The sequence below is a fragment of the Molothrus aeneus genome, chromosome 16 (genome assembly GCF_037042795.1).
Source record: "Molothrus aeneus isolate 106 chromosome 16, BPBGC_Maene_1.0, whole genome shotgun sequence".
NCBI lineage: Eukaryota > Metazoa > Chordata > Aves > Passeriformes > Icteridae > Molothrus > Molothrus aeneus.
The window spans coordinates 11,834,930-11,858,205 of record NC_089661.1 but is presented as its reverse complement, the minus strand read 5'-3'; the positions used below and the strand labels follow the sequence as shown (position 1 = coordinate 11,858,205).

The 23,276-nt window shown below is 42.6% G+C and overlaps 1 protein-coding gene across 4 annotated transcripts in view; it reads left to right on the top strand.

Moving 5' to 3' along the window:
• Positions 1-23,276, top strand: part of MAD1L1 (mitotic arrest deficient 1 like 1) — a 352,355-nt gene that overhangs the window by 104,204 nt on the left and 224,875 nt on the right. For all 4 annotated transcript variants that reach the window (XM_066561061.1, XM_066561059.1, XM_066561060.1 and 1 more), the window contains exon 11: positions 253-397. In XM_066561061.1, coding sequence (XP_066417158.1) covers positions 253-397 — 145 coding nt within the window. The remainder of the gene's footprint in view (positions 1-252; positions 398-23,276) is intronic.

The window sequence follows — 23,276 nt, the reverse complement described above, 5'->3', positions numbered from 1 at the left end:
GTGCAATTATTTAAATGCTTCCTACCTGTGAGTAATTGTCTCATGCTGCACAAGAAGGCTGTCCCTGGGGTGGTTCTTCTCTCACATCTTTTTCTGACAGCAGCTGATAATGAGAATGCAGCTGCCCAGTTTCCAGTGGTGCAGCTGTAAGATGAGAGTGACACAGTCATGGTCAGGCTTCTCCTCTGAGGCTCTCCTGATGTCTCTGAGAGGCAGCACTCAGGAGTTACAGGTCTGTCCCATCTCTCCTAGTGCCCGGATGCTGGAGAAGGCCAGGCAGCAGCTGCAGGAGGAGATCCTGTGTGTCCAGAGCCAGCTCTTGGATGAGAAGAAGAAACGGGAGCACCAGGAAGCGCTGGTCAGGCGGCTGCAGAAACGCGTGGTGCTCCTCACCAAGGTGAGCCTGGAAAAGCACATGTCCTTATTTCTTTCTGCCAGGTGCAGTCCTTCCTATTTCTTTATTGTTCACCTCTATAACTGGTGCTACAAAACTGTTCTGGGGTCTTTGCACAATGGGTGCTGTGGGAGACATGCAGCCTGTCTTTAGGGCTTCACTGGAATGGAAGTACCAGTGCCTCCTAAAGCTGTGCTCGTGTTCCCCCAGCTGGGCTCGTGCTGTGCTGAGGAAATGTGACTTTGTCTGAGCCTTGGCACCCATGTGAGGGCAGAGAACTGGATCATGTTGTTGCTGGAGTGTTTTGAGCCACTGGAGGGAATTTATAATGGCTTTGGCTGCATTGCCTCCTTTCCTAAAGAGAACGAAGTGGCAGCACCTTGTCAACTGTTCCTGTGGAAAAACAATTTACAGGGAGTAAGAGATTTGCCTTCCTCTTACGCTGGAAGTCTGTTCAAATGTAATGGCAAGCACTAGACCAGTAAATTGAAAATACGTTTTAAGATTCTTTCTATAGAATATATCAAAGGGGTCTGCATCATCCTATATCAGGTGTGCTCTCATGATGAAATTCTATACAATAATTCTAAAGTCTGCAGAGCATTGAAAATTTTATATTAAATTCTGAGAGCTCGCTTTCCACAAAGGGAATAATAATTTGCTGTAGCCAGAATGAGAGTTACTTCACTTTCCAAGAATACTCCTTGCAAAACTTCCCCCATCTGAGCAATCTCCCTGGTGTTATAAAAGCTGCTCACGTAAATGAGCTTATGTGTGTGCAGAAGGTCAGACTCCAGTAGTCAGAGCTCATGAGAGGGAGCCAGGCACATCACCACGTGGGCAGGCAGGAGAGGAAAAGCTGCTGTGGTGCCTGAGCTTTAGACTTTGATTTCCAGTGTCAACGAAAGCGTTTTGATCGATTTTAATTGCGCTGCACCCAATTTTGTGTAATTCCCGTGTCATTGTTGAGCCAAAGAAGCTGTGATGTATGGTGCAGTAAGCAGGGCTCTTGAAGCATGAAGCAGCCACTTTACAAGAGGATATTCCATCAGATCTTCTGACTGCAGAGTTTGATGCCATGGAGAGTCACAGAAGTGCAAAGAGGAAAATGACAGCAGTTCTGTCAGCCTCACACTGAGGCAGGCGCTGCAGGCAGGGTGGATGGACCAAACTCTCTCCATGGAAACAGAAAAGGCATCTCCTTTCAGCCCTCTCCTGCCCCAGCAGCAGGCAGCTCTCTGTGATGTTCTGGTTTGGGACTGCCATGGCTGGATAAGACACAGGTGCATACTGAGCCCTATAAAAAACCTGTTTTTATAACCTTTTCAGCTGTCTAATGTTGTGCTGGACTGCTCAGCCCTGAAAGAAGTTTCTCAGATGGTTTCTAAAATATTCCCTTTGTTAATTTATTTCCAGTGCTCAGCAGAAACACTTTTTGTCATGGAACACAAAAATATCATTACTTTTCTTTAAGTACTGGACAAAACCATAACATTACTTTGTCATGTGATGATGACAAAGGATTGTACCCTGATTTATCTGGAAAGACAAACCTTTGTTTTGTTTGCTGTGCTCCCCCTGAGGAGGAGCATAGGAAAAGTTGGAAGTGTTCTTCATCAGACCATGGCAAATAAACTTGTGTTTTGACAGGGCAGGTTTTCAGTGTGCTCAGTCATTCCTCAACTGACCTGTTTTGAAGGAATAAAGACTTTGCTGTTCTCTGAAAATTTATATTCCATCCAGAGAATGCTGGGTTCCTTTGTGAAGGAGTACATGCATTATGGTACTTGGACAATCTATCCTCAGCCTGTTTCTCCTGCTGGTTGCTCTTCTCATGCAAAATCAGAAGAAAGAATTTCATTTAATTAAAAAAGTATGATATTGTGATTTAAAGTGAGATTGAGCAAATACATTTCCTGTCAAAAATAATTATTTTACATTGAAAGCATATCACCTAGAATGGTATTTAATCATCTAATTAGTGGCATCAGTACTGTGGTGTGCTTTTATGTAATTTGAGAATGGAAAAGATGAGTTCTCTCTATTCAATCTTTGTCTTGTTAAATAGGACTGTGAAAATCTAATTTGGGGGAGAGTATTATATATATGATTGAAATGCTATTGCTTTTGATAGTATGACTTCTGCATTTGTGCATGTTTGACCCTCTACTAGGGCTGAGCAACTGTGTTTGAGGGTCTACTATGTTTGACCCTCCTGTGTGCTGAGCAAACAGGGCCTGGAAGGCATCAGAGGTGTTCAACAGTGCAAGTTTAATTTTAATGCTGTAACAGTTTTCCTTTCTTTGGGCTGAGGTTGGAACCTGGAAGTCTCAGGCCTAGAATATGTTTTAAAATATGAATAGAAAACAGTAAGTTGTTTTTTTTTTTGTAACAGCAGGACCAAATAATTCAGTGGCAAATGTGCTCTCTCCAGGGGCCATTTGCTTTGCCAGTCTGACTCCTTCTCACTGCTATGGCTACTGATTTTTTTCCCCAAGATTGAAGCAATATTTTGTGGCTTTTACAGACTGCCAGTCTCACTTGTCAGTCATGCTCAGCTGTCACTTGCCACAGTCTCTATCTGTCTTGGCTGCTCTTGTATTTCCATCCCAGTGCATTTAACCTCTCTGTCCATTGCTTCCTTCCTTGCCTCACTTGCTTCTTTTGGGCTTTCTTGATCTTACTTGGGCCTTTCCAGTTGGTTTACTGCTTGGAAGTGACACAGTTGTCAGTGTGGGACCCTTCAGTGCATCCCTACAAATCTCTGATCCCTGGCACAGCATTCTCCAGTCTCTGGGTGTTCCAGCCCCATCGATTCCACTGCTGGGTGTAGGAGCTGCATCCTGATTATTCCTGCTCACAAACTGCTCTTCAGAACATGTTGGTTGATCATTTTGTCCCACATGCCCTTGTAAATCAGGGCAGGACTGAAGTTTGCAGATTTACATGTATTCAGTGAAACATGAGGCTGGATTAGGACCCCACCGAGGCTCTCGACATTGATGGCTGGGAGGTTTCTCCTGAAGTGTCACTCCCTTCACTTAAGTGATGAAACAGAAATTGATGTTTGAAGGGTTGGATTCACTCTCTTTCTCAGAGATCTGCCTGGCTGGCTTTGCTGTCTGTCATGCTTTTTGCTGTCCCTTAGCTCAGAGTTTTGGGAAAATCTTTCATCTTTGCTTTGGTACCTGAGGTAGTTGTGATACAGCAGTGCTGGGAGATACCTGAAATGCTGGGGAAACACCTAATCCACCTCTGCCCTTTTGCCTGTTTGATTTACTGCTGCATTTTCTTTGAATGCCATGTTTACTCACAGATTTTTGTATTTGACTTTTGTGTTGTCCTTAAGCTTTTGAGTGTTTCTCTCAAAGAAAGACAACTCCTGGTCTTTGTTTATGAAGTGGGCTTGTTAAAAACAGACAATTCTGCTACTGAATGGCTAAAATTGAAATCTTCGGAAATTTTATATGACATAGAGGCCTCCCAAAATGAAAAACCCTTTCTGAAAATCCTTATCTGAGTGTAAGTAGCTGATTGAGTCAGTATTTCATGGAAAGCCAGCTCTGGTTATTTATTTCAGGAGAGAGAGCAGCTTCCAGAGGGCACAACTGGGTCTTGTGCAGCAGAGGTGTTGCTGGAGAACAGCAATAAAGGCTCACTCAAAAGCTCCCAAAGCCCTCTGATGTGGAGGGCCAAGGATTGGCCATCATCTGCTCCTCTCCCTGAGTATTTTACCCGGCTGTGATCAGCCCTTACTGAGTTTCTTGCTTGGCTGCTGCCAGGGTTCAGACCTGGAGCGTCTTCCCCTGCCCATGTTCAGTTCAGTGACTCCTGAGAGCAGTGATTCCTTCTGTGCCCAGGAGGAGCTTCTGCAAGGAGCTCTGGAGTGCATGGGTTCAGCCCATGGCACTGCAGGTTTCACCTGAGATGAAGTGCCCTGCTTCTTGCAGCCAGGCTGTGATCCTTTGCAGGAAGCTCAACACTCAAAATGGGAAGCCCAATTTCAGTTACTTTTTGTAACTTATTCCAAATTAGTCTAATTTGTTCCTGAAATTGAGGGCTTTATGAGTGCACACTGCCATAATTGCAGCCCTTGCTCTCATCTAAGGCACAACACAATGACTGAACCAAGCTGCTTGTGTTGGATGTTGTTGTTTCACTGTGTTTATTTCCTCTCTGTGCACTTATCTGCCTTTGGGTACTCTGCTGCCCAGAGAAGAGACTGAAAAATTCCCTTTTGTTTCCTGGGCTCTCAACCAGATCATGTGATATGATAGGAAATCTGTTTCTATTGAGACATAGTTTAGGCCATCACCATAAAAGTTAGAGATTAAACAAGTATTGATTAACCAACTCCAGCTGACTGCTGATACCACATGTTCCTGGAGATATCAGTCAGTGTGAAGTGTATTAGTGACTCCCAGAGCTGAGAATGGTAAAAATGCATCAGAAATGGGACTAGGTAATTAAACTGTTCATTAAGCATGGCAGATGCAGAGTTCATGACTTGATTTGCCATCTGCTTTGTTTTGTAATCAGTAAAGATTTAAAATAATGCTGATGGCTTCTCTGTCATATTGGGTCCTGCAGGATGTTTTTTCTGAGGAGGTACATAGATGATTTTAAAGCACAAGTAGGGATCTTAAAGTTCTGGGTGTGCAGCAAAGAAGGTGAATTAACCCTTTTGCTGGGATATTTGGAAGATAAATTGTAAATACAGCAGTCAGCATTGCACTCAGCAGCATTAGAAACAGGCACTTTGGCAAAGCTCATCCTTGTGTCAGACTTTTTGGGCATCACACCCTGATGGCCTTGGGGCAGCTCTGAGCTGCTCCTCGGGGCTGTGAGCAGTATCCAAAGTATCCAATGCTTTCCCTGGCTGTTATCACTCTCCCTCCTTCCCTCCCTCAACCCATGTCATGATTCTGTGCATGGCATTTCAGCAGTGCAGGTGCATTCCCAGCTGGGCTGCTGTCCACACGTGGTTGTTAAATGCTGTCAGCCTGAGCCTGGCCAAACCTTTCCCTCTGCTCACTGTGTCTCCCCTTTGTAGGTTTTTATAAACTCAGGGAAGTTACTTTCCTTTTTAGGACTGGCAAATAAATACATTTTAAGGTGATTCCACATCTCCCTCTTCAGGGATTAAGCAAGGCAGGTTTTGTGAGTGCTTCCTTGGACCATCCATCCTTGAGAAGAGGGAGACAAGACACTCTGTGTTTGAAGGAGGCTCAGCAGCCTTTTAGATTGAGCACAGGTCTCTCTAATTTCAACTTGATTATATTAATCAGTTCAACAATTTCAGAGAAAAGGTGCTTGGTAGGTGGGGGTGGAGAAGGATAATAGCAGAAGGAGACAGAAGATCATAATGATTTGTGGGAAAGAGGCAAAGTGGGAATTGCTGCCTGTAGGGTGCAGGGGCTCAGAACAGGTCACTGCTGAATTTTAATCTTTAGTAACTAGTAGCATCATCAATTTAAATTCCCAGACTGCTTTTGTAGGGTGTCTTTATTAAAAAATGAAGACCATCAGGTCAGAGATGAGGTAGGTGCTTTTATGAGTAATTCTCTGCTGGTGAGCTGGTGCTAAAACGCTCCTGAGTTCAGTCTGATGAAGGGTGGTTGCTGGGCTTCATGTTGTGATTTCCACAGGAGGGTCTGGGTTACTGGACAAAGGGTGCTGAGTTTTGTGAGGAGAAAGCAGGAGTTGGGGGTTTGATGACTGTTTCCATAGACATTCTTTGTAGGAGTTAAGGAAATATCACACTTTGCTTTTGTTGGTTTCTGACTGCCTTCTCTCTATGAGGTGGAAAGTGCTCCAGGGAAATGGAGTTCTGTGAGAAGTTATTTTAACAGTTTTTTGGTTTGTTAGTGTGGTTTGGTTTTTGTTCCCCTGTATAACCCATATTTATTGTGGGGATTTTTTTAAAAATAACTTCTTCCAGTTACTTGCTGTGTCATATTTTAGTCCTGATTCACTGAACCTCCTCCTGGAGCTCAGGCAGCTGCCTCCACGTGTAGAAGTGTTGGAGCTAACTTGCTGTATCACTCTTTGCCTGCAATAGATGCCCTGCCAGATAACCCCACAAATATGTGTTCTGAAAACACATTTCCTGATTAATTTTTATTATTTTTCATGTTTATCACTGGTCTGCTTTACCTTTCTTAATCATCTTGCAGTCTGCACTGTGAGGACCTTTAAACCATGCTCTCACCTTCCATACCTAGCAGCCTGCCAGGATCTGTTGACCTGATTTCAAGTATCTCTAGATCTCAGAGTCTGAAAGTGATTTTTTTTTCTCCTCTATCTGTACCCTCTAATTTGTCTGCTTCTGAGTTTTATTTAGCTTTTAATGGGATGGCCTTACTCCAGTTTTCAAGGAAGTTGCTACAGGGAATCAAAAAGAACAAATACAAATTTTATCAGCCTCAGCTGTTCCCCAAGTCACTCAGCCCTGCCCCTGGAGAAGAACAGCAGTGTTGATGGCTTCACCCTGGCCCTGCCATGAACCAGCCATAGTATTTATTGAAATGGCTTCATCTGCAGCACTGCCCTTTCTGTAGCCTTCTGAGCACAATCCCACAATACTCCAGCAGCAATTTTTGCAGACACTTGTACAGTGACAAACTAACTCTGTGCTGATTTATACTAGATGCTTCCTTATATTCATTACAAGATGCTTGACATTTTAAAATACTGTGTTTGGAATGTGTTATTTATTTGGAGACCTTTATTAAGCAACCTCAATCTAAGGGTTTAATTGTTACTGATAGCTAAGAGTATAATTACCTCAGTAAAATATCATGGCTATATTAAGCAAATGGCAATTGTCTTCCAGAAGAGAATGAGTACAAGCCATTTTCCTTTGAAACAGGTTGTTTCATAAGGTCTGCTAATATCATTTACTGATACAATTGCAGAACCTCTCCATAAAGAATGAATAAGGAAAGCTGGGATCAATGTGCTTGTAGAAGGGACTGGCTGCAGCAGTGGTGAAGCAGAGCACAAAGACCATTTGGGAGGAGGAAGAATCCTTAAATTAAACCAGAAAATGTTCTGTTTCTGAAGTGTGATTTGCAGATCTTGGAAAGTCAGAAGAGTGTGTTTTTGCTGGTGTGGACTCCCAGAGCAGTGCTTGGTTTTCTTTTTGCCATTGTTCCTTACTTTGCCTAACTTGGTAATAAGTTTACCACTCACTTTTGACTCAATGAAGAAAGTAGCAGAATTGTTCTCACTTCCTTATCCTGCTCCAAAATGACTTTTCTAAGCCTGAGAGTTCCCTTAGTTTCACTTGTCAGTCTGCATTTGTCAAAGGTACCTCTGGCTCTGAGATGCAGGAGCTGTTCCCAGGCTGTGGGCACTGGAGTCTGCCCTTGTTGCTTTCCACTGCATCCTCTCCAGTGACACCCTTTGCTCTTGATCTGTTGTCCTAATTCCTCCTAGCTGGTGGATAAATTTGCCTTTTCCCTGACTTTGGGTATTGTACTCTGTGTACCTGTAGGAATTTGTCCCTTGGAGGCAGGAGGGTGATGTGCTTTGTTAGAGCTGAGCTTTAGCACCTCAGGGCTCTCACCATGGAGATGGTGAGGCTGAGTTCAAATGGCCAGCCTGGAGGCAGAAGATGAATTGGCCCCTGGGCCTTGCTTCCCTTTCCTTTTTAGAAGCATAAAAGAGCTCATAAAAATTACCTTAGCAATTTTTTGGGTGTTGGTTTTGTGTAATTCTTTCTCTTGCCTTATTATGTATCTGGTAAACCTTGCAATGATAAAAATACAGAGTTCATTATTATCTTTATATCTGATGTTTTTGAGGTGGAGGCACAAGGACATAGAATACAAGCCTCTGTATTCTTATTGATGTTATCTCTGACATGGCTTCTATTTAAGTAGCGAGTTTAGAGGATTTTTAAAAATTTTATAACAATTCAGAGTATGCAGCAAAGTTAAAAGTTATGTTATTTTATGAGGTATTTGTGAAGAACAATAGAAATGTGATCTTTTATTTCCCCAGAATACTGACTGGATTCTGCTTTGTTCTGCCCCCACTAGATATTAATGCTCACTGCTAAGAGGTTAGATTATGAAAATTAGAAATATACCCATAAAAGAATTTATATGACCTTCAGTTCTCATATTTCTCTGAGAGAAAGGACTGTAGGACTTCTAAAGGTAAAATATTCAATAAAAAGAAATTAGGTTAATCCAATGTTATGGCTGAGAATTTAAACTCACCCAGGTCAGGTAATTCAAAGTTATAGTTCCCTTGATGCGTGTGCTGTAACATTTATTCCTTAGCTCCTCAGCTCTGAATTATGAGGGATGGTTGAGCAGCTCTGGCAGGGAAGATGGATGGGTGGAATGAGGGAGTGATTGCTGGGGGAAGTGGCGCAGAACAAACCTGACTGCTGGGCAGGGGCTTGGGCAGCAGCCAGGGACAGGGAGGGGGCTTAGGATTTCTGAACAGCAGGCTCTGAAATACCAGCAAGGCTAAGCTGCACAAAAAGGGGTTTTGGTTCTTTTTTTTTGCAATTCTTTGTTCCTCACATCCTTATGGTTTGAAGGCATTAATCTCGCTGCCTCTTAGAGTGGTGGTACTGCTACAGGAACTGCAGCTTTGAATCTCTGACTTCCCTCTGTTTTAATTCTCAGCCATAAAACTGGATTAACTGGGTTTGCTTCAAGTTGAATTGAAGTGGATTTTTTTTTTTTTTAAGGATAGGAGAGAGAGATAATTAAGTAATTGCACAGTAGCTTATTTCAACATGTGATGGGAGCCTCTGGTAAGAACAGCTGCACTACTCAGACACCAGTCAGAGCATCCTTTCAAATGAAGACCCAAAATCTTTATAAAACTGAAGGACTGTCTGGAGAATTGAGGAGTTTTGGATTGCTCCTGGCACAGTATCATGCAGTGCTGACTATTTTGTTCAATGTGTGTTCACAGCATCTCAGGTCAAGCATTGCTTAAATTGATGAATATATTAGAAGTCAAATGAGGTTTTACAAAGCATCTTGGAAATGGTCTCTGACCCATGATTTGTTGCATTGAGGAGAAATGTACTGTTCCCTCTTTTATGAGCACATTTGTTTAGGTAGTATTTCAGATAGAGTCAACAACTGTTTAATAGAAGCTACAGAATATTTGAAGAATTGGTGTAGCTACAGTTAATTAATTTTGATTGATGTAATGAGATTATTATGTTACAAGTTTCTCACTATACAGAACAGCTGCTGGATTTTTTTAGTGTTATGTGGGGCAGGACCTGTGAGGAATCATTAACTGTAAACTTGCCTGTTCAGGTGGAACCAATTTGGGACAGTGGGGGAGCTGAGGCTTAGTTTTCTGTCTGTATGAATCCAGAGCTTCAGGATTTCCCTAGAAAGATCAATGCCTTTTTGAAGTCAAGAATTTAAAAAGGAATCAACAGGTAAAGTGTGAGCATGAGGCAGGAAAAGAGGATATGCTTTTTACACATCAAGATGTTGGACTTGCTTTCTGTCAGGAGGAGGAGATCTCTTCTCATAAGAGTATTAGGAAGGTTCTATAACCCTGTGGGGCATCCAAGCTGCTTTTTAAGCACAGGGAAGCATGGCCAGAGTAGTTTAAATCTGTGTCTGCATCTCCTTACTGATTCCAGCAGATGTGTTCCTTTGCTTCCCACAGTGTTGGGTGTGTACAAAGTGCCGTGGGTTTATTCCAGTGTTGTATCAATACTGGGGAAAAGGGAAACCCCACCCAATTTGGGCTTTTAGTCAATATTATTTTGGGTGCCACAAGTCTGTGTGCAAGGAATTGAGACCAAGTGGTTCAAGTGAAAGTTGCTGAAAGGGTGGAGCATTTTAAACTTTTCCTGCAAGTGTTTGGGAAGGTTTGTGCTGATCTCATGCCCGGGAGCTGCAGGCACCTGAGGGGCTCTGGCTTTGACACCAGTGGCAAATATTTTTCACAGCAAAATGTGCATTCTGCCGGTCCTCTGTGCCAGCCCATGCTGGAACTGCAGGATGTGTAGTTCTGCTGCAGGTGGATGCTCTTCCCCCCTGAGATGTGAGCACACTTCCCCTGCTGGGCTATTGCACCAAGCTGGAGCTCATGTCTGCCTGTCCTGGGTGCCTGAAGGAGCTGTAAAATCTAAATACAGACAGAAATGCATGACAGGACTGGGGCTCCTGTCCTTGTGAGCAGTTGAAGGAGAGATTCATACCATGATACACAGCAGGTCCTAGGGAGGGCTCTGACTTTCTGGCCTGTAGAGTTGGTGGCTTTGGAGTGGGGTGTGCCTGGAGCCCCATGGGCTCATCTTCATGGGACAGAGCCAAGAACTCATTCCCTCTTCAGGGAGAGGAGATGCTCTTACTCCCTTTGAGCAGCAGAGTCTTCTCTCCAGTGGAAGAAGCAGCTGGAAGAGTCCCTGCTCCCACACTCATTTTTCCTGCCTTATGGGAGAGATGGGTTACAGGCAGGTCCAGGACCAACAGCTTTTTATTGCTTATGTGCATGGGACAGGAGCTAGGGAGACTCATTCTGTGCATTGGACTTGTGATTAAATTAAAGATAAACATGGATGTGGAGTAATGTTTCTTTCAGGATGTGCACACATCTTCTACAGGGCATTTGCAAAAGGAGTGGTGCAGCTCCCAAAATGATCTAGTGTCTGAATTAGAAATCTAAGCAATTTAACTCTTCTCTTCGGTTGCTGCTTTTTCAGGCACATATATAAACTGCAGAAGTTTTATGCTTTGTGCTTGTAACAGGAATTCTGCTCTGTAAATAGTATTTTCAGCTTTGCAGATAAAGAAACACTTTCTGACTTTAATAAATTAATTTTCTGTTGATAACATACTACCTTTGGAGACCAACTTTTCAGGTTGACATTTCTATTATATTAATTACAAAGAGAGGAGAAGCTGTGCTTGTTTTGTCATTGGGAAATGCCATTTGCAAAGTTATTGGAAAGCTGACCTTGTCAGAAGTGTTATTGCATTATCCCTCAGTGAGGGCCACCACAACTGAATGACAAGAAAAAAATGCAGAAAGAAAAAAGCAATTTCAGGAGATATAATGAAATCAAAACAAAATGCCTTTTATCCCTCTCCAACGTGGAGATGTTTATTATGATAGTGTATATAAGGTTTGGTGCTGGGGAAAAAAGTGCTTGTGGACCATTCAGGGTTGTTTTTTAAAAGTGAAAATCACCCTACAAGAGAATTCTTGACTTTTTGCATGAAGTAAACATGACCAAGAGGCAGTGCTTACTCCAGTGACATCTCTCCCACTCTGTTTTCACTAAGTATCCCTGTCCATTATCCTTTTTCCCTCTTATTCATTCTGCACATGAGGCTAAAGGGGCTCAGCCTGCATGGAACAAAGCCCCCACCCAAGGGCTGCACTGGGGGTACCCATTGCCACCTCATTATTTGGAGAGATTACCCTGGAATCATTTTCTTTCCCCCTCTCTGCTTCACTTTGCCAGTCCTTTAAGTAAATCTCAGCTCTTCTGTTTGCTCCTAGCAAAATGCCAAGCAAATAATCTGTTTATTTTCTGTTTTCCCTCCCAGTTTAAAACCACAGAGCTGTTTGTTTTCTCAGAGCCATTCCTTGTTCTCCCTGACCACTGAGGAGCAGCAATAGCTGCACATTTCCTGCTGTGCCTCAGTGTCCCATCCAGGCACAGCTCTGCTGGAAGCCCAGGTGATTGCCTTCTCCTTCTCTGCTTTCCTGTGCCTCTAAACGATCCTGTGCAGGAAAGTACCACTCAGCTTAGTGGCCAGTTCATCTCTGAACATGTGGGGCACAGCAGGGCATGCTGAGTGTCCCATTCTGCTCATCCCTCTGCTTTCTCCCTGTGCTGGAATTGTGACAGAGGTGCAGGTCACGGGTAGCTCAGTGAGTGGTTCATAATGGAGCCATGGTCACCACACTTTAAAAGCTTTAGATGAAATCTTTTCCACCAAAGAAGTTATTAAAAAAAGCCCCAGAAAGCTATTTAACCTCCTTCTGTGTGAGGCAACGTGTTTCTTATGTAATATCTATGCACATGAATTTGTCATGTGTGGTGTTAACCTAAGGCTATGTTTGTAGCTCTTGTGTTCCAATATTGGCTTTTTACTTGCATAAAAGAGAAGAAAAAAGCCCTGCTGAATTCCTTGAAAACATCCTAGATGGGATGCTGAGGAGCTGTAAATAATAGCCAGGTTTATAGTTTAACTCTCTGGGGGCATGTGCAAGCTGAAGGGTGTGAAACACGTGTTCTGGATCTGATGTTTTCCTTCAGATAACACAAGGAAACCAGAACTGCAGAAATAATTAAATGTGCTCACCTTCCCTGCTTCACTTTCCTCTCTGCCTGCACGTGGATTTGTGAGTTCTGCGGTTCTGAAGCTCCTTCTGCTGCAGCTGTTGGTGCATTTTCTGCATTCAGCTGTGCCCTCTCTTGGGGTTCATTCTCTAACATAAGGAATTTTTTGATCCCTCTAAGCAACCAGCTCAAGCTGACTCATCTAAATCAGTCTCTACCAAAATACTGTGACTTTGTGAGTTCTTGCTAAACTTCACCAAATTAGGCTGAGTTTGAGGTGCTCTTTTGTTGGTATTTGTGTTCTCACTGCTTCTCCCTTTGCAGAGGTAGTTTTTTTTTCCTAGTTTTCCTTTAAGAAGAGGGAGCAGGGATGTGGAATTGTTGCCCCTCATCAGCCAGCAGTTTCACAGCCTTGGTTTCAGTGCCAAACTGCTCCACTGAAGGAACTGGATCTTTAACTGCAGCCAGAGCATCCAAGTAGGCATACCCAGTTGAATTAGTAATAGGAACAGATCAAGAACTTCCTGCCAAGCCTGGCTGGTGGGCAGGGGGTCATGCTTTGGCTTGATACAGAATTCCCTGTGTTTTGGATGTTCTTCAGCTGACAGAACCTGCAAGCTGTTCCTCCTCAGCTGCTCTGGGATCGTGGCTCTGCCTCCCGCGGATGAATGGGTGCCTAACGATCTGCATCAAAAGTTTTGATTTGTAATTAACTTTCAATATGCTAAAAGGATGGCTAATAATATTAAATGCAAATTACAGAGTTCATATCCCTCATGCAAATAAAACTTAAGAAAAATGGTATCTTCTCATTTTGCTGCATTGTTCGGATGTAACAAGCATGATTGCTGCTCTCCCCAGGGACAGCTTTGGGACTTACAAGGTTTATTCATCCAGACCAATGAGTTCCTTTTCCTGGCAATTTTTTCCCCCAAGAAGTAGTGATAAGAAACTCTGAGGGGAGGGGGGAGCCTTCTTGATACATTGCTTGTCCTTTCTCTTTTTTTGTGCTGGGACTTAGTCTGGAGTTAAATGTGTTATAAATATCCGAGTATCAATGCTTGGTAGACTTAGGAGAGCTCTTAGCAGCTAATGAAGGTTAAATGCTGTCTATTTTGGGAACCTGAATGACACTGTCACTCACATTTTAGCAGTACTCAGTGTCTAGAGCTGCTTTTCTCCTTCTAGCATTCCTGTGAGGTAACAGCACTGTTATCTCAGTTATAAAAGAGCACAGGGAACAGAGATGCTTGGGTGAAATAACTGAAGACCTGAGCTCAAGTCAAACAGGAGTGCTGTGGAAGAGCTGTGAAATCTTTAGTGTATCTCCTTCTGAGAATGTTTGGTTTATTATGAAGTCCCCCAGTGCAGACTGCAGTTTTCTGTGCCTTACCTACGTGACAATGACCTTCCTGCAGGTGACAAATCCTTTGCTGCAGCACGTGTGTATGTATTCCCTGACACTGCCTGCTCTGCTGTGTTAGTATCAGCGTTGCACTGATTTTCTACATCTTTTGAGTCGTGTCACATCCTGGAATCACCTGGTACTGTTGTGGTAAACCTGTGCTAGTACAAGGATCTGGTTTTTTCCTGGATCTGTGTTGCTGAGGTGGTTTTGTTTGTGGAGGTTATGGCTGAAGTCCCTTCCCTCCTCTTTGTGGGCTCTGGCTGGCTGATATGTCCCTAGGGATATTGTGGCTTCCAAAGTTGTCAAAATCAAATCCTTGGGGGGTTGTGGTGTAAAAGCTGCTTGTGTGCACACTGTGTGAAATCGAAAGCTTTTTCCTTCCCCTCTTCACACACTTATGTTCGTGTGTGGTTTTGCTCATCTGTTTATCAGCCTTTGCTCATCTGTCATTATTGATATTTTTAGGTGCTCTGGAATGCCTCACCCTTGTCTCTAGACTCTGCTGACATTAATATTTCATGTTGTCAGCTCACATCTTGCTGCTTGCCCTTGTTCCACTATGCTAATAATGATCCTGAAGGAAACTTCTGGCTCCAGTCCTCAGTGCAGCCTCCTGCTAATTGCTTTCCATGGCAGGGAGGGCTGGTGTGCTCCTCCATCACCAGCTCCTACCAGCTGCTATTTGCCTCTCACATCATGATTAAAACCCAGGGTTGCTTGGTCATTTAAACAGACTTTCAAGCCCTGTGCTCACTGGTTGGCTCTCCTGTGAGTTCTCTCAAAGAATTCTTAACTGGTTCAGTTTAAATTACTTTCACAAAAGCTCCTGCTTATCTATCTCTATTTTATCTTGTTACACTCAACTCAAAGAGATGCTTTGAATTCTGAATCTTCTTAACTAATTTTCCTAATGTTCAGGTGAAACTTCCTTGCCAATGACTCTAATTTCCCAGAACAACCTTATCTCTGCTTTCAAAACAGAGGAGGATGTCTGCAGTCTGGTATCTCCAATAGGATAGCCATTTTTAATGATAAATCATTTTATTCCTTTTGTCTGTTAACACCTTTGTTATTTTTTGGTCTTGGGTGAATATCCAGCTTTAAGATTATTATTATATCTTCTTAGTGCAGTTCAATTTCTTGAAGCATTTAGCTGCCTTTATCACAGTTCTCTGGATGAAATAGAGCAGAGGAGCTGTGATGATTCTTTTTGGAGCCTGGATCTTTGCTGGGTCAATGTGCAGCTACAGCCACTTGTGTCTCTGATAGACTCAAAGGATTGCCCTCTACATGGAGCTGTCCATTTCAGCTTTGTTTGGGGCTTTATGTTTTCATGGTGTTGAAATTTGTCTGCCTTTAAAATACAAATTAATATTATTGCTGTTGCTTTTATTTACTTGATAGTCTCCATTATATTTTACATTTACATGACCTTTTCTTGCTTCATGCAAGCAATGTGACTTTCAGTGTTTTGATATTTGTATTTGTTTGCATCTTTATGAAACTGGCAATGTTAAAAAAAATCTATTTTATTTCAAATTTTGTTAAAGATACGAGCCACTCTTGCAAGTTCACGTATTGCAAGAAGCAATTTCTGAGCTGCTCATTCTCTTCTCCCTGTACAAGTGTCTGAATATCCCATGAGATTTAACAGTGTTGCTGTGAGTAAACAAATCACTCTATTCCCAGAAAAGTGTGAGTGGATCACAGCTGCTGTCACTCCTGCCTGTCTGCAAGATGAATCAGAAATGTGCAGCTGTGGGCAGTATATGGAGCTGGGTGGTCCTGTTCTCTAGGATCAGATGGAGGTTTCAGAGCTGTTAGATCTCATTTAGGGCATTACTTTGTGGATTTTTCCTCCTTTTCTTGCCCCTTTAAAATTTATGATTAAATTTTATTTGTTTGAGTTATTTAATGTTATTATTTCATTTTATGGAACAACCTGGTTGGTGGCTGCATATTTATTTACAGGGAGGCATCAGCTGAGAGGCCATAGTTCAGGCATTGTCTGTGCCAGGTACTCTTGCCAGATGGCCAAAGAGCAATCTTCTAACTAGTCCTGGATGTGATTATGATGTTTTTATGAACTTATTCCAATTTCACCTTTTATTTGGTCTTCAGAGCTGTTAAGGGCACTTTTTATGGTGTTTCTCTAGTCTGGAAAATTTAGATCAGATTAGAACATAACTTCTCAGAGCTGCAGGAAGTAGGGCATAGTTTAAAGAGGATTAGTGATCAGTGTGTATAAGGACTAGTCTGTGGAAGGTAAATCTTAGAAGGAGCACCTTCATCTTAAGTAATTTATGTGTCAGTGGAGATTTCCTTCTTTCTTCAGCTGGAATCTGTCATGTTAAAGGTCATTTTATTGAAATTCATGCTCACATATTCATAAAAGGATGCATTCTTCTGAGCATTAGCAGTCACCAAGTTTTTGAAGTTGCCATGCTGGATCTTTTCTGTATGTTTTAGCCCTGGAATCTGATGTGATGAATTAAGTGAGATGTCTGCTCATGATATTCCAGCATTTATAATATTGAGGGGGGAGTTGTGATGGCATGCAGTCTTTATGCTTAGCATGGTTCTACTGGCAGGAGGATATGAATTTATAGGAATGGGACTATTAGACCACTTTCAGAGTTAAATCTAACCTGCAGCAGCTAGGAGTTCTTTGACAATCTTGTGTTGCCAAAACCTGTGCCAGTGCATCTCCTTCCATTTATCCTTTGATTTTCTTTTTCCCTCCACGCCAAAATTTGTTTGAAATTTCCTTGTAATAGAGTGTGACAGGGGGTTCTTGGTCCAGTGTTCACAGGGGTTCTTGGACGAGGGAAGAGACGAGAATGTTGACTCCATGTTCAGAAGGCTTGATTTATTATTTTATGAGATATATATTACATTATTACTATTACTAAAAAAGAATAGAAGGAAAGGTTTCCTCAGAAGGCTAGCTAAGAATAGAAAGCAATGAATAACAAAGATCTGTGCCTCGGACAGAGAGTCCAAGCTGTCTGGTCTGTGGTTGGCCATTAATTGTAAACATTCAAGAGGGCCCAATCACAGACACACCTGATGCATTCCACAGCAGCAGATAACCAATGTTTACATTTTGTTTCTGAGGCCTCTGCTTCTCAGAAGGGAAAAAATCCTAAAGAAAAGGATTTTCACAAAAGACGTCTGCGACAATGGAGGATTATGAATAACACTTGTCACGTTTGGAAGCTGTAAGCCATCGAGGAACAATTTCAGCTCACTCCTTTACAGTCTGCCAGCCTTTTTGCCATTCAAGACTGAAGATCTGGGTGCTGCTGTGGAGCTGATTCATCAAGTCTTCTAACAAGTTTGCCCTTCAACCTTGAGGATGTTGTGTGAACTGGGCTGAGATGTTCCAGAGGGCAGGGCTGGGCAGCCTGGGTGCTGTGGAGAGCTGCAGGAGGCTGCTCCATGGGTGTGCTCCTGGATCTGTGCTGAGCCTTGCTCATGGCATCCCTTTGCTTCCCATCCAGAGCCAGGCTAATGACAGCTCTGATAATGCCAGATGGCAGTCACCAGTCATCGTTTAATAGCAGAAAAATGCCTAAATATTGTCTCCAAAACTGGTTTGTTCGTTCTTCCTCCTCGTTCCAGCCTGGCAGTGATCCTCAGGCAGCACTTAGGGACCTCCTAAGAAGATCTTGTGTAGAAAACTGTCAGAACAGATTGCTGTATGGATTTTCAGAGGATTAAAGTTAATTAAAGAGCTATTCCTTGCTCTCATTTCCCTGTGTCTGCCAGCTATTTACATGCTAATGTAGGGTCTTCCAGGGAGAGCAGGACAAGTGTCAGCACTGGGCATGTTATCACACATGGAGACAGTAGAAAATAATGAGATGTGCAAAATATATCTATATCTATATATATATAATATGTATATATGTATGTGTAGCTTGACAACTGAAAGCCAGCAGCAGAGCTTTTTGCATATTTTCAGTAATGTGTGATCTTACTGAATATAATTCACTCCATTACATCTCACACTGCATAATTTAATGCTTCATTCACTGTAGTATCTTTACATAAGGAGTTTTATAAACAGGCAGTTTTAACTTTTTCTTTTTTCCTATCTTGTTCTAAAGAGGAAAGTTCTTTCTTGCAGAAGTAGTGAGTAGTTTTACCAGGAGTACAAACCTGGGAGCAGAGGCTTTGGTGGGGACTGGCATTTGCTGCTGTCTCCTTTTAGAAAGATTAAGCAAAGGAGATGCTCAGCATGGAAGCAAACTGAGAGTGGATGTAATGGTTTTCTGCTCCAGTTGCATTATTATTTGCCCGTTCCATTTTCACATTATTTCAGAGGATTATTTTCTCCTGTAATTTTTCAATATCTTTGATTTTAACACTTTATTAAAACTACTACATAACAGATGAAATAAAATTGATCTCAGGTTACACTTCAAGAGGGAGTTTAATGCTTTAGGAAAATGAGAAACCTCATTTTCTGCATTTTTAAATAAAATTATCAAAACCATCGGTATTGTTGAGCACAAGTAAAGAGTTTTGTCAGCTGCTGAGGGCAGTGCAGGTGGTTTGAGCATGCTGAAGGTAATTAAGCTTTTAAGGACCAAGGGCGGTTAAAGACATTTTGTTTTCTGTAGTTTTTTTCCTTAGTTCCCCAGTGTGCAGGTGACATGCAGAGTGAGTGGCTTAGTAAACCCAAAGTGCCCTTACCAGGGGCTGCAGCCTCTGTGTTCCATGTGACCTTTGTGAAACAGCTCTTAGCCTTTCTCTTCATTTTATCCTTTTGTGGTTTTCCTAGTGGAAAACACGATGGTCTTACTCTCAGATGTCAGGTGGCTGTTCTTTGGCCTTGAAAATGAATGTGACATTTAGTGAAAGAGTTAAAAGAGGAGGGAAAAGGGATAAAAACCCTTTTTTGTAGACTCATTTGGGGGCAGGTGAGGGGAGAAGGTCACCCACACTGAAGAGCCACGACTTCTTGTTCCTGCCTTGGTAGCACAGCTTCCTTAAAAGATGCTCTGAAAGGGATGTCAGGCCAGAGGTGCTCTGGGATTTGGGTGTTTGAGGTTTTCTCTTGTATTTGATATCCCAAATCCTCTCTGCAGCCAGGCTGGTAGGCTGACCAGGATGAAATGCTGCTGTGCAATAAGCCTCAGGCAGGATTTCTCCCTGTTGTGGTTGTGTGAATGCCATCTGAGCTACACCAGGGAAAAGCTGTCCCTGGTGTCTGGGGGGGAGATGCTGCCAAGGCTGGGCAGGTCAGAATAATCCAGAGAATAACTTGTTCTTGACTTCCCATACCAGAGGAAACCAGTGCTGACTAAATCCTGTTGGGATGGGTGCTCAGAAAAGGCAGTGAGCACCCAGAATTTGCTGAATTTGGGGCACACATTGTCCCTTACTGGGCTGCCTGGCCCTGGCAGGGCCAGCACAACATTGTCTGCAGGAGCTCTGACAAATGGAAATGCTTAAAACATAAAATACTTTAATTTGGTATGCTCATCTCTGTTTTACAAATGATTTTTATGTGCTCAATATTGGTTTTGGGCAAATATGAAAATATTTAAGAAAGAGAGAGAGCTGCTCTTAAGCTTTTCCTATCAGCGATATGTGTGTGCACTTTTTTGCCATTCATCTATGTTGTACTTTGTGTGAGGGAGGTTTCTATTTTGTATATCAAGTGGAATCTTCAATTTTATCTTGCCGCATGCCCAAAGGAAATTTTTATTTCTGTTACATTGTTTTGGAAAGAGATCCACACTTCTTTTGCTGTCTAAGAAATGGTCTCGATTCAGTCAGAACTTGGTCTGGTTTGAGACTATGGTGGAGCCACATCATGCAGGAGCACTTCAGCCACAAAGGGCATTTGTTTAATAGGTTCCATGGGCTGAGAATATGAATATTTTCAGTGGTGACAGTTGAGGCTGAACATATTTTTAATATTTTTGCATTTTACTAGGAAAGAATTAAAGGGGGAAAAAAGTCTTTTTCAGGCATTACATGTAGATTTTGCTACTTTATGCCATATCCCTTTTCTGGGACCTGTAAATATATGGATTTCTAAGATAATTAGCTCAATGCAGCTGTTCCTTGCTGCTGGGAAGAGAACATGAATCTTTTTTGGGAACTAAAATTCCAGTGCTCCTGTGTGACTGATTTGTGGGTCAGAGGCCCTTCATTCTGCATCCTCACCTTCAGACTTTGTGATTCTTGGTGATGGATGTGGGTATTGGGAGCAGAAGGTAATTTTAAAGATATAGATGAAAAGAGTTTCAAATAATGAGGTAAGAATTTGATGTCAGTGCAGTGGCTTTTTTGTTTAATCAAAATTTCATGTTATTTTGATTTCTGGAGCTTAAATAGAGCACGGCAAGGATCCTACAACCAAAATTAGATTTTGGCTTTAATTTTCGGGTGTCATCCCTCAAGATACAAAGTAAAGTAGCAACTTAGAGCAGCAAACAACATGAATATTTCAGAAGCAGCATCTTTTCTTTCTGCTGCCATCTGTTGATGACCTATGCATAGGAAAGGATTCATTTCCCAAAGTCAAAGGTTTCATTTCTCAATGAGATGTCCTGAGAAAGCTGTGAAATACAAGGTAAATTCTGATGGTTGAGAGAGCTCTCCAGCAATATTTTTGTCCCGTCTTGGAACAAAATGGACTTGTTGAATGCAGGTGCTGACAAAAGTAGTATTGTGGGGGAAGAAGTGATGCACAATACTTACTGTCTTGTATACATATAAACAAAACTTAGCAAATGAAAAAACTAAAGAGGTCTGGTTTGTTAACTCTGTAGTTTTTGAACTTTAGCTTTTTGAATGGTTCTGATGATGGAAAAGAGAGGCCATAAGTTGTGTCCTTGAATCTGTGAATGCTGCAGAGAAAGCTGAGATGCTCACAGCACCATTTCCATTAATGCATTTTCCTGTCTTCAGTGCAAATGACCCCCAGATATGTGATAGCTCTTAACACATTTTGAAACTCTCTCCCATAATTAACTTCTGATAGACAGAAACAAGGCTGTGGGGGTTACAGATTTGAAGAGAGAATGCTCAACAGGTTTTGAAAAGGGTGTGTAGGAGTCCTTCTGCCATTCACATGTTTAGGTTTAATTATTTCTAATTGATTGTAGGGTCTTGAGCACAGATATGTAACGAGCTGTTTGTTGTCCCTCAGCAACAGCACCTTTTAAAAGCCATCTTCAGTCGGGTCCCAGCCAAGCACATTGCTGCTCTTTGCTGCTGGTTTGCCAGCCTGGCTTGTGCTAAGCAGCCTCTGCAAGGTTTCCATCAGAGCAGCTCCATCCTGTCTCCAGAGGCAGCCTGATGCCCCTCAAGCCTCTTGCTCAGTCCACGTGCTGCTGTTAGCATCAGCTCAGCCTTTCTGACCCTGGGACATTTAAACAAAACCTGCCTGCTCTTCCCAGCCTTTCCTTTCCACCAGCCTTCCCACACTGTAGAACCACAGAGTGGTTTGGGTTGGAAGAAACCTTAGAAATCCAAAAAACTCATTCAAACCCCCCTTCCATGGGCAGGGACACCTCCCTCTACACCAGGCTGCTCAATGCCCCATCCGACCTGGCCTTGAGCACTTCCAGGGATGTCCTGGGGGTGTCTTTGTCCCTGATGTGCAGCACTGAGCTCACGGTGATGATGATGTTTCTCTGTAGCACGTGAGAGGCACAGGTTTGGGCTGTTAATTAATAATTCCAGTCCTGCACAATGACTAGTCTGATGACAAGTCTCTGCAAAAAAACTCTTGGTAGCCTTTGAAGCAAGCATGCAGAAATATCCTATTTTCAGCTGTACATATTTTTTTCCCAGAATTACTTCACCATGGCACTGCTCTAAATATGTCTTGTGAGATAAGCTTTAAATCCTACTTGGGCAAAGTTTATTAAAAATTAACATTTGCATGGGGAGTTATAAAAAAGAATAGGACCTTCATTAGCTTAACATCATCTGAAGTACAAAATAATATTGAATTGCTCTCCACTGGCCCAGACCAGGCAGACTCTCACTGCCTGCCAGATCTTGAAGCCCAGAAAAGTCAGCATCAATAATATCCAAAAAGCCACACTGGAAACTGCACCTCTATTCCCAGAGGTCCAAGAAAATGAGCTGCCACCACAGGCTAAACAACCTGAACTTATTGGGATGGGATGTTAGCTGCCATTCCTCTCAGTGGGGAAAACTGCAGTGTTCATTAGGCATCCACTCCAGATGTACTGCTCTGGCAGCTCACCATGCTTGGGAGTGAAAAGTCAATGCAGGGGATGTGGTTTCAAACAGTTTTGCTTTATGGAAGTTCACACTTGAACCAACAGAACCCCTGGGCCAGGTGGTGCAGGTTTATCCTGGCTGAGGATCGATCCCGTTGGCAGGGCTTCTATCTCCAGCCTTTACAGGAGTTTGAGGGAAATGGAATAAAGTAAAGATACTGAAAAACAGTGGGATGAGAGAGAGTCTGTACAATGGATGTATGTAGAACATGAGTTTTCATTTTCATTTTGTTTTCTAGGACAGATGAGGAACACATTCTTTCCTGTATCCCTTTCCTCTTGGGGCTGCATGTCGCCTGCCTCTACCTCGCAGCGTTTAATCTGTCGTGATTGCCTTAAATATCTGAGTCTCCACAATATTCACCTTCCCCTGGGCTGCAAGTCAGCAGCATGTGTGTCTTTGTGTTAATTTGTCCCAGTTCAGAGGCACAGCATCATTAGTGAGCCGCCACCACCACGGTAATTACTGTGGGATTTGGGCACAGCGGTTTGCTCGTGCATTGCTCTGTACCTTCTCTTTAATCTGCACAGGCCATCTGCTTCATTTCTTAACTAAAAGTTGTTTTGTTTCTGATTTGGAAGAGTGACTCTGTTGCTCCTAATCTTCTCTGTGTAGAAAAGCCATTGCAGCCAGGATAAATTACTTCAGTTTGACAGATCATGTTCGCTTTTGAAAGATTCCTTGCAGGTTGTGGCCTGTAGCTTTGCTGTGCATAGATTTTTGTTTTCCTCTGTGGCTGCAGGGACAGTCAGGCAGAATTTTGGTAGGATCACTCTGTGATATTGGGAACTCTTGTAAGTCTGAGCACAGTCCTGCTGTTGGCTTCTAGCAAAGATTTCCCAGTATAAATATAAATATACAATAACATAAATGTTACTGGGTGGTTATCCCATGACAGCCCTGTG